Genomic DNA, 12,011 nt, shown 5'->3' with positions numbered 1-12,011 from the left:
AAAAAAAAGGAGTAAGGAGTGTAAGGAGTCTACTTTATCACTAAGCTTTGAGGGTGAAACCGCTGCATCACTTTCAACAACTCAAACAGAAATCACAGTTTTCACTGGGAAAGCTTGGTGCAAACCACAAGCAGCGGCCTCGGTCCAGTATACCTGAAGGAGCATCTCCACCTCCAACGTTCTGCCCGGACACTGAGGTCCAGCGCCGAGGGCCTTCTGGCGGTTCCCTCACTGCGAGGAGCCAAGTTACAGGGAACCAGGCAGAGGGCCTTCTCGGTAGTGGCGCCCGCCCTGTGGAACGCCCTCCCACCAGATGTCAAAGAGAAAAATAAGTACCAAACTTTTAGAAGACATCTGAAGGCAGCCCTGTTTAGGGAAGCTTTTAATGTTTAATAGGTTATTGTATTTTAGTGTTTTGTTGGAAGCCGCCCAGAGTGGCTGGGGAAACCCAGCCAGATGGGCGGGGTATAAATAATCAATTATTATTATTATTATTATTATTATTATTATTATTATTAATAAGTTGAAAAGTTGAGTGTGCATAAGCCCTATGCCTACCAGTTACTGGGGATGACAAGTAAGTGAGGGGGGGGGCTGTTGTGTTCAGGTCTTGTTTGTGGGCTTCCCATGAGCATTGGGCTGGCCACTGGGGGAAGAACGTGCTGGACTGATCTAGAAGAACGTCCCTTGTGAATGCATCGTGATTTGGTTAGTGGTATCTGGTGATAATCAGAGGAGGGGCTATTCCTATTGTTGGAATATTCAAACTGAGTCTTTCATTCAATTGCAGAAACTGGTAAACGCTGTTCGGTCGGGAATAGATCCAGTAGGAACCCATCCACATGAAAAACACAGCAGCTGGGATTTCACTCATTCTTTCTTCTTCGTGGGCACTATGTTATCCACAATTGGTAATTTGGTTCTTTCTTTCTTTAAATAATATTTATTAAATTTCCATTTTAACAATCCAATCAAACCATATTATATATTCCAAATTATACAAATTATCCAATAATCGAAGAGTTCCAATATTATGCGTAATTATAAATTTTGAGCTGACTTCCCATGCTTCGAGATCTGAGGGAATCCTAATCACCTCATAGTTCTGCTGCTTTTCATAATCATTACAATAATTCCCATAATTCATTCTGATGTTAATCATTATTTTCAACAGCCTCTGCGTTCATTCTGCAAGTGAGTTAAGTGAAAACAATATATTTCTGTGTGGGTTTTATGTCCCCCCCTTCTTCTTTATGCTCCCCATCTGTAATCCAAGCTTCCCCTCTGTAAATTCACATCTTCTCTTCTCAAGCTGGTGTTTCTGCCAAATCAGTCCAGGAGACTTCCACTGTAGGTGGCTGCCATATTGACACGCAGTCCAAATAGAATCAAATCATGGCGTCTTCCCTATGTTGTTCCTTAAACAACTGCTATTCAAACATTAGGACGCGGGTGGCGCTGTGGGTTAAACCACAGAGCTTAGGACTTGCCGATCAGAAGGTCGGTGGTTCGAATCCCTGCGACGGGGTGAGCTCCCGTTGCTTGGTCCCTGCTCCTGCCAACCTAGCAGTTCAAAAGCACCTCAAAGTGCAAGTAGATAAATAGGTCCCGCTCTGGCGGGAAGGTAAACTGTGTTTCCGTGCGCTGCTCTGGTTTGCCAGAAGTGGCTTAGTCATGCTGGCCACATGACCTGGAAGCTGTATGCCGGCTGCCTCGGTCAGTAAAGCGAGATGAGCGCCGCAACCCCAGAGTCGGTCACGACTGGACCTAATGGTCAGGGGTCCCTTTACCTTTACCTTTATTCAAACATTAGCTTTTCCCGGAGGGGCTTTACCAAGTAAGTCTGGAAATACAAGTATCGAAGAGTAAAATATTAGAGGTTTACACTCGCCCCCCCCGTAGCTATACCATTTGATTCAGATAGCTGGTCAATCTACTTTCAGTTTCCCTCCTTCCAGATTAATGCTGTGTCACAAACCTCCCAGGCAAATATCCAGAACTCTTTGGCATCTCTCCAGTTGTTAATGAGAAGTTGCTTCTACTCCAATATAATAAATCAGGGAGTCTTTTGATCTTCTTCCAGGAAACCAAGAGTTGAAAACCTTGATTTTCCTCCCCCCCCCCCGTCATTTCCACACAGTTAGTAATTATTAGAGTTGTTAAAACCTTATTATATCAACAAATGCAAAATTTTTAATCTCACTTGCTTTCATAAAAAAATCCGCTAGTCGTTCCTTCCAGAGGGGATTTGCCAAATGTTATCACGCAGGCAAATATCGAAGTAAAGTAAATAAAGGCTCACCCCCACTTTCTGTTCCGTCAGACTGGCAGCTCAGATGATAATCCCTTTTCCATTCAAGTCTTCTAAGTCTTCAGAGGCTGAATTAATTGTTTAAATCCAATGGAGACTTGTTGCTCGTGGAGACAGCTTCAGAGAGTGACAGAATTGTGTGGGGGCTTTCCATACAGCACCCCCCAGCCGCTTATTCCTTCCGGATTTGGGGCCAGGTGTTGGGCGACCGCGGATGAGACTGCTCCCTCTGGCCCTGGAGGGGTTTAGGAGGCTGATTACTCCCATCTCAGCCTCTAATTACCCATGTGAAATGGAGACGATGGAATTTTCAGCCATCTTCCGTAGCAACTAGCCGGAAGTGACAATTTGGTTCTGGCTGGCTTCTCCCCGAAAATAATATGCAGCGCATCCGACTGGTCTCGCTCAGATAAATTGTGTTAAGCTGCAGGCTTTGCTTTTGTTCTTTAATCATCCTTCAAATCTCATCTTTGCATAGGATTGCCACTTCTTTCCAGTAAGCTACAAAATACACAAAAAACCACACACCCTTTTTGTCTGGATGAATTCTTTCAATGCAGAAAACCATGCACTGAATGAGTGGGAGAACCTACCCTGTTAGCACTGTCTAATCCAGAGCTTTCCAAACTTTTCATGTTGGTGACACACTTTTTATACATTTTGTGACACAGTAATTCAGTTTTACTAGCAAACTCATGGTTAAACTAATTCTTTTCCATCCTTCGCGCGACACATCTACAAACTGCAGCTGAAACACTAATGTGCTGTGACATACAGTTTGGAAAGCTCTGGTTAAGCTTTCTGGTGTGAAGCACAATTCTACTATTCTACGATTCTATGAATTGCCAGATGCTTGGTGGTTTTCCCTCTGAGTTCAATTCCACCTGTTCACAAGATCCTTTCTCTCTCTATCTCAGCCATATGTTGATCAATATTTTCCCCCAAAGGTTCTATGAGTTTTAAAGAATTCTGGTCTTTCTCTGATACATTTTCATGTATCCATCTCATCTGTGAGCTCTTGCAATTGCTCATCCAATAATTGTGGAATGATACCAACAATCAATGTCTTTGCCATAATGAGTTCTGTTCATCTCTCCCTTAGCAGCCTCTGCTTTGAAAACTTGTGTCTGTCCCTTTAAGTAAACAGTGCGTTCCATTCCAACGGTTTGAGGTTGAATCCTGACAAGATCGAAGTATTTTTTTCTGCATGGCAGGGGAAGCCACCCAGAGTGGCTGGGGCAACCCAGTCAGATGGGCGACACATAAATAATAAATTAAAATTATATTATTACTATTCCCATGCTAGTGGATTCAATCTCACTTTTATAAGCAGCACCAGGATGGAGAGTTAAAAGTAATATAAGATTAAGATTTTGAGCTAACCAGATCATCCTTATCTGTTGGGAAACGTTATAGATCATCAATAATTTAAGATAAGCTTTTTGCTTTGTTTTTCAGCCTCTTAATTAATGACTCTTCTTACATCAGCAGACAAATTGCATTCTGAATAAGAATTAATTAATTAATAAGAATTAAGTAGTATATAGATCAGTCAAGTCTTTATTGAGTCCAATCTCAAAAGAAGCTAAAATGGAGGTTTTGCTGAGCAGATGCTCTGAAGGCTTACTCTGAGGGCTATTATGGGTATCTGGGCACAATGGTGGTTCCTCTGTCTGATACGCTCCTTGCTTGCCCTATTTCATCACCAAAGACATATCATCAAATACATTTCTAAATTAATCCCAAAATAAATATTTTGGAATTCATTTTTTAATCCAATAACTGTATCACAAATTTTGAGGAAGTGAAAAAACCTGAAGGTTAAGGATGTTTCAATTCACAGGCCAGTCTGGGGCACACAGATCCGGTCAGGTCACACTGGAATTGAGAGAAATCAAGTTCCTAGAGCATTTACAAGTCTTTTGGGACTTGGGAATTGTAACTGATTTTAGCCATTGCTATGTGCCGGCGAGGTTGCTCGAGAGCGAAGAGGCAAGACTCCCACTGGTCTTCTCCAGGCTTTATTATCGGTACAAAAACATTTACAATGCAGAGCGTCTCAAGTCCATGTCTGCTCAGTCGCTAGCAGAATCTGGGAGTGGGCGGTCTTTAAACTTTCCCCAACGTAACAGTCTTTTGACCCCCATCCTTCTCCTCCCCTCTCTGCGCATAAACTGACTGCGCAGATAGGGCGTTGGAAAAGGAGGACTTGCCTCCCCCCCCCGCTTTGCTCAGGCTCGGTGTTGCGGCTCTCTCTAACATCTTGCGATCCCTGCATCCCCTCCCCACTGGAGGCGGGGCTTCCCTCCTCGCTGAAGGAAGAGCTGCTTCGCACGATCTTTGGAGGCTCCCTGTAACCCAACTGCCCTTCCACCTCTCGCCTCTGAGCTGATGGCAGTTTCCTGACAGCCATGATGGGGACAAATGGAGGAACTCCGCTCTCTCCTCACTGCAGATGAACCTACATTTGTTTTCATTGCCACAAAAATGCAGTGAACTCCTGATTCACGTTACAAATATATTATCAATCTTTTGGTGTGTTTTTTTTAAAGGGTTGCTATGATGAGTCTCTGTGTGGGACACGGGTGGCGCTGTGGGTAAAACCTCAGCGCCTAGGACTTGCCGATTGCATGGTCAGCGGTTCAAATCCCCGCGGCGGGGTGCGCTCCCATTGTTCGGTCCCAGCGCCTGCCAACCTAGCAGTTCGAAAGCACCCCCGGGTGCAAGTAGATAAATAGGGACCGCTTACCAGTGGGAAGGTAAATGGCGTTCCGTGTGCTGCGCTGGCTCCCGGCCTATAGAGTGAGATGAGCGCACAACCCTAGAGTCTGGCAAGACTGGCCCGTACGGGCAGGGGTACCTTTACCTTTACTATGATGAGTCTCCATTTCACCCAATGTTTCACAAGGTCTCCAAAGTCATACCTGCACACTTGGCCTCTTCCATTGCATCTCAGGTCAGTTCTTCCACAGTGGGCCTGTCCGGTCCAAGGAACAGGAGGGAGAGACTTGAAGCTCCCACATAATTATCCTAACACCAAGTGCATCGGCATAAAGGAGGTCAGTGAGTGCGGTACATAAAATAAATACATTGGGCTGTATTCAAGGCTGCCATTTCGGTTGTGCACAGACCTCTGCTTGCACAATGAAACTTACCCCTCTTCTCCTCTCTGTACCCCTCTGAGCATCCTCAATGTCTGTTCCAGAGGGTATGGGGATCCTCTGGAGCAGATTTGGGGGTTGTACAGGAGAGAGGAAAGGAAGGAACAGTCAGTCTCAGTGTACATGCTGCTCTCTACTGGAAACAACCCTTCGTAGGGACCCTGCTCTGTAACTTCTCTTGTTGTTGTTTAGTCGTGTCCGACTCTTCGTGACCCCATGGACCAGAGCACGCCAGGCACTCCTGTCTTCTACTGCCTCCCACAGTTTTGTCAGACTCATGTTTGTAGCTTCGAGAACACTGTCCCACCATATCGTCCTCTGTCGTGCCCTTCTCCTTGTGTCCTCCATCTTTCCCAACATCAGGGTCTTTTCCAGGGAGTCTTCTCTTCTCATGAGGTGGCCAAAGTATTGGAGCCTCAGCTTCACGATCTGTCCTTCCAGTGAGCACTCAGGGCTGATTTCCTTAAGAATGGATGCGTTTAATCTTCTTGCAGTCCATGGGACTCTCAAGAGTCTCCTCCAGCACCATAATTCAGAAGCATCAATTCTTCGGCAATCAGCCTTCTTTATGGTCCAGCTCTCACTTCCATACTAACTTCTCTAGGTACGGTAATTGGCAGATCGACAGTTGTTGACCTCCTTTGCAACACATTTTTCATCTTTCAACAGGCTATGGAAACCTCTGTCCCCAAACGAAAGAAGGTCAGCTCTTTTGTGTTATTTTTGCTCTCTTTGGAATCCCCTTCAACCTCCTCTGCTTGAACTATATTGGCTCTTCAGTCTCAGGAATCTGCGAAAGCTGTGCAGAGAAACTGTCTGGGAAAGAAAACAAGGTAATTCAGTTACTTTATCTGGAGATGATTTCTAATCTAGCAGTCACAAGACTGAGGCCGACATAGACTGCTGCTACACTCGGGTCCTGTATGCAGGTTTCCTGTGGACATCTAGTCAGCTTCGATGAGAACAGGATCCTTGACTAGATGGGCCCTTGCCTGATCCAGCAGGGCTCTTCTTCTATTATATTGCATATACATATGCATATCTGATTAGGAAGACAAGACTAAATTAGACATGTGCATTATGCCCTCTAATTAAGCGAGGAAGATTAATGCTTGCTCTGCCTTCAAATAGGAATGAGTGTAACTACCATAGAACTCGACCACCAAAAATTGTGACATAAGTGGGAAACTGTGCTCCAGATGAAGTCTAACTAGGGTGGGATTATTATTATTTATCTGTTAATGCAGCCTAAAATCACAGTGCATGGCTGTAGGTTGAGAGAACTGAGCTCTGTTGCATGAGAACTGCCTTTTTTCTTTTCTTTTCTTTTGCTTTATTTTTCAGAAATCAGCAAGATACGTTTTCGTGTTCGTGGGTGCGGGAATTCTAATGTTTCTTATTTTGCCAGCGTTCTTCTTTCAATGGATGGAGGGCTGGAATTATAGTGAAGCTATCTATTTTGCATTTATTACACTCAGCACCATTGGTTTTGGAGACTATCTAATAGGTAAGGCTTTCAAACTACTTTCATATTGTGGGCTTAACAGGTTCTACAGATAATACGAGGTCATTTGTGGCCTCAAGGTACTGGTGGCAACCAATCTGTTGTACTGAAGAATATGAAAGCTCAGATCAGGTTTCATCCAAAATGATGGCTTGCAATGATTATAATTTGGAACCCAAACCATATTTTAAGTTTCTCAAGAACAAATGACCAAGGGTTTGGAAACCAAGCTTTATGAGGATTGGTTGAAGGAGCTGGGTATTTTTATTCTGGAAAAGAGGGGACTGGGGGAGATATGAGAGACATCTTCAAATATCTCAAGGGCTGTCACATGGAAGAGGGAGTATGCTTGTTTTCTCCTGCTCTGGAGGGGAGGACACAAACCAATCTCTTCAAGTTACAAGAAAAGGTATGCTGAATAAACATTTGGGGGGAAATTCTGACAGTAAGAGCCGTTCAGCAGTTGAACAAACTCCCATGAGATGTGGTGGACTCTCTTTCCTTGAAGGATTTTAAGCAGAGGTTGGATCGTCATTTTTCATGGATGCTTTCCTTAAGATTCCAGCGTTGCAGGGTGTTAGGCTAGTTGCAGCAAACATGAAAGAAAGAAAATGCTTTCCTGGACAGTGATTTTGCACAATTCTCTTAGCTAGCAACTGCCACAACTGCTGCCTGTGACCAACAACTACAACAAACTGTTGCCAACAAAATAAACTAGAATCTTTCTGGTATAAAACGCAGAGTGCTGGTGCTTACCTTTAAAGCCCTAAACAGGCTCAGCCCTGTATACCTGAAGGAGCGTCTCCACACCCATCGTTCAGCCCGGACACTGAGGTCCAGCTCTGAGGGCCTTCTGGTGGTCCCCCCCCCCCCGTGGGAAGTGAGATTACAGGGAACCAGGCAGAGGGCCTTCTCAGTGGTGGCACCCTCCCTGTTGAACACCCTCCCTTCAGATGTCAAGGAGATAAAGAATTACACAACCTTTAGAAGACATCTGAAGGCAGTCCTGTATAGGGAAGTTCTTAATGTTGTATGTTTTATAATGTTTTGATATATGCTGGAAGCCTCCCAGAGTGGCTGGGGAAACCCAGTGAGATGGGTGGGGTAAAAATAATAAATTATTTTTATTGCACAGAATTTTGCTTAATGGTTGCCACCAATTTGATTTTAATTAATTTTTATAATGAAATGTTTTTAGAATGATGGATTATTTGACTGTTGTTAGTCGCCCTGAGCCCGGCTTCGGCTGGGGAGGGCGGGATATAAATAAAATTTATTATTATTATTATTATTATTATTATTATTATTATTATTAAGCAGGAAGTTATAGGATGTGCACTGATTGGAAATGTGGTAGCACAACCAGGCTCAAACAGCATCATGAGCCCAAACCACCATGAACAGGCAATAATAAGGACATTGGCAGTTTCCTGTGTTCGTCTTCCCACAATTCAGTGATAGAAATGTGTTTTTAAATGTATGGTGTGAAAATAACCTAATGAGGTTTGGATAAACTGAGTTGGCGGGTCCTTTAAATCACCTCCTCACACATTATTGTTGCTTTTCTCTGTGTCTCCAGGGAAGAAGCAGGACAGAACCTATTTTCCGGGCTACCAGATGCTCGCAGCCATTTGGATCGTCGTTGGTCTGGCCTGGTTAGCTGTGCTGTTTGAACTGGTATCTTCATTCCTGGCACCTGTGGATTCAAAACCAAGCTCACAAAAAGACAGCAGAGGGTAAAAATAACACCGCCCCAAAGGAGTCAGTCTGCTACATTTCCACTGGAGGAGAATTTATCATTTCATTCAGGTGGAGACTGACATAAAAATCAGTTGCACTCAAGGACTTCGGTTGAGCTTTTTATAATTTTATGCCATTGTGTCATTCTGCTGATTCCTTAAAAGCTCACTAGTTGCTCTTTAGGTTATGCAGTTCCTAATAAACTGTGAAATAGCCTGGTATTCTGCAACCAAGAGAGGGAGGGTGGGTATTACTTGGATTCTCAAAACTGGAATGTGTGTAGTGGAGAGCAACCAAGATGATCAAGAGTCTGGAAACCAAGCCTTATGAGGAGTGGTTGAAGGAGCTGGGTATTTTTATTCTGGAAAAGAGGGGACTGGGAGAGATATGAGAGCCATCTTCAAATATCTCAAGGGCTGTCACGTGGAAGAGGGAGCATGCTTGCTTTCTCCTGCTCTGGAGGGCAAGACTCGAACCAATGGCTTCAAGTCACAAGAAAGTAAACATCAGGAAGAACTTTCCAACAGTAAGAGCTGTTCAGCAGTGGAACAGTCTCCCTCCCTCACTAGTTATATATATGTGCCATCGCCAAAAACAGTGGAGGGTTCTGAAGGGCTAGAGAATAATTATCTGGGAGCCAGATCAAGGTCCCAAACTGGGAGTTGGCCACCACTGAGGTATAACCGTCCCTGAAATATGGAATTGCAGGAGAAAGCTCTTGGAACATTTTGAGAGGAAAGAATGTTTTGAGGTACTGCCAAGTGAAGTGTGTGTGAATGCATCTCTGGGGAGAAGGGATCTGTGCTTTTGCTTGGGTCACTTTTCCCGTTCCATGGTATTGACTGTCCAGCCGCCACCAGAAGGAAAACCCCCTTCTGCGTATGCCTACCTTTCCCACCCCACTCTTTTTCATCCCTGAATTCGCAGCCTTTTTAGGGTCATAGTATAATCGGAGTGAAGTTGAAAATGAGGACAGCCAAGATCTCTTGGCACTTGTTTGGACAAAGAGCGGGGAATTCTGAATGCTTAAGACCTCAGGCCTCCACTGGAAGACAAAGAAAAAAGCACACCATAAAGAAGATAGTCTAAATATAGCTTTGCTATGGAGATATGCCCATATTTGTGCACAGGGGGCAGCAACACATGCTTTGCGCAGAAGATTCCCCAAAAAATGGCAATTTAATGTTCACACAATCTCACAACTGCCCTTGTGATGTGGCTAGCATGGCCAGGACATAAAGGCTTGGTGAATGTGGATTTGCTTGGATATGAAAGTGGTGCTAAATGTAATTTCTATCATACCCAGAGAAACACACAACAAAAACATTCTATTTGCATAGATAAAACATACTTTGCAGATGGAACCATTGTGGATGCTGTGTTAGATTGTTTCTTTTTTCCCCCTTGAAAAAACACATTTTTGGGGAAAAACAGTTCTAATTTATTTATCTGGGTAAAGAGAGATTTCATCTCAACCAATGCAGAATTTGAACCATGTTCTGTTTCAACAATATTCTTCTTTCTTCTTCTTCTTGGCGATCACTCATAGCCAAGTAAGATTGTCTTCCATAAACACGGTTTTAACGATGAGTCTGTAAGTGAATGTGGAGGCGAATTCTGGATCCACGCGTCCTTCCACATTGGGGACATTCATTTCTGGGTGGGAGTTGATCACGGTGAGGGTTTTGCCAAGAGTGCCTTTGTCTTAGCATGTTTCTCCCTTGCGTCCTGAGTTCAAAGCCCATAACACCTTTGGTAAAGGCTGTTCTCCAACTGGAGTGCTCGCAGGCCAGTGTTTCCCAGTTGTCAGTGTTTATACTACATTTTTAAAGATTTGCCTTGAGACAGTCTTTAAACCTCTTTTGTTGACCACCAGCATTACGCTTTCAATTTTTAAATTCGGAATAGAGTAGTTGCTTTGGAAGACGATCATCAGGCATCCACACAACATGACCAGTCCAACGAAGTTGATGTTGAAGAATCATTGCTTTAACACTGGTGACCAACCATATTCAAAGAACAATGGTCCACAATATTGAGGGAACTTGGGCAAGTTACATTCCACATTATTCCCAGCTTCTTGGTAGCCTCCTGGTTCTTAGTGAGATGGAGTCATTCCCATACTCTCCAACTTTTCTCCAGTGAAAATAGGGACATCCTAAGGATCATATCAGAAACTGGAAAGGAAACTTGGAGAGTCTGCATTCCTTAACAAATGCACTCCATTTAGAATGCTTAAGAACACGGGGAGCTGCCTTACACAGAGTCAGACCATTGGGACATTTGGCACAATACTGTCCAGACTGACCGTGAGGAGCAATTCAGAATTTCAAGTAGGAGTTTGGAAATGCTGGAGGATGGACTCAGGACTCGTTGCCTGCTAAGCAGATGTTCTACCACTCAGTTTGGGAAAGGAGATTCATCCATCTCAGTGCTGGTGGTTGAATGTTCAGCTCCCTTACAGCTGGAAGCGCTCCCACAACAACAACAAGGAGGTGTCCTTAAACTTTCCCACTTTGACCTTGCAGAGAAAACATTTGCTCAGTTAGGAACCAAAATGGTTCCAGGTCGGTCTTCCTGTGCTGATCTATGTACGGGCTTGGTTGGTACGTTTATGAACATTACCATATATTTAAGACCATAAAATTCCTATCACAATATTGTAGCACTATGGCGGTGTGAGACCAGAGGAGAGCTAGCTTGACACCTGAGAACACACAAAAACGGCGGAGAACAAAGCAAACTGCACTTTTCAATCGTTACTGGACCTTCCTGCTAAGTGAAAAGCATAGACCACTACTGAGTAAATGTTTCTCCCAAAGTGTTAGAATGCCGCAAGTAATTTAGTAACAAAATGCAACATGTGTTATTTTTATGTGATATCCTATATTTTCACAAAGGCATCCATTTACAACATACGATGTTGTTATTTGTGGGGCAAAAATTTTAAAGAAAAATTCTAGCCCCAAAGGGATATTGTGATAGGAATTTTATGGTCTTAGATATATGGGAAACCTTAGATAAGTAGGAAATCTCCTCATTGTCTATTTCCTCACAAATCCTGTCTTAAGGGCACATTTAAGATATGAATAGGGTGTGAGCCTGTGACCTGGCCCAGGAACTAAGTATTTATCATTACAAAAGACTGGCCAGGCTCCCCAGGAAATCCAATCAAGTAACCTGCCAGACAGGAGATAAAGAACGACAGGAGAAAAACAACATTCAAATTTCTGTTTTAAGACCGCCTTTTCTGTGATGTAGGTATGAGGTATCTGAGGGGTGGTCTTAGGTTACA

The 12,011-nt window shown here is 43.7% G+C and overlaps 1 protein-coding gene across 2 annotated transcripts in view; it reads left to right on the top strand.

Annotated features, from left to right (window-relative positions):
- Positions 1 to 8,818, top strand: part of LOC308469772 (potassium channel, subfamily K, member 16-like) — a 43,227-nt gene extending 34,409 nt beyond the window's left edge. For both annotated transcript variants that reach the window (XM_080992700.1, XM_080992699.1), the window contains exons 3-6: positions 791 to 911; positions 6,142 to 6,305; positions 6,817 to 6,979; positions 8,556 to 8,818. In XM_080992700.1, the coding sequence (XP_080848826.1) occupies positions 791 to 911; positions 6,142 to 6,305; positions 6,817 to 6,979; positions 8,556 to 8,716 (609 nt within the window). In that variant the 3' untranslated portion in view covers positions 8,717 to 8,818. The remainder of the gene's footprint in view (positions 1 to 790; positions 912 to 6,141; positions 6,306 to 6,816; positions 6,980 to 8,555) is intronic.
- Positions 8,819 to 12,011: the final 3,193 nt, after the last annotated feature.

Source organism: Podarcis pityusensis, assembly GCF_964106645.2.
Source record: "Podarcis pityusensis genome assembly, chromosome: 1".
NCBI lineage: Eukaryota > Metazoa > Chordata > Lepidosauria > Squamata > Lacertidae > Podarcis > Podarcis pityusensis.
Note: the sequence above shows the minus strand (reverse complement) of the source record. Positions and strands in the feature narration are given on the sequence as shown.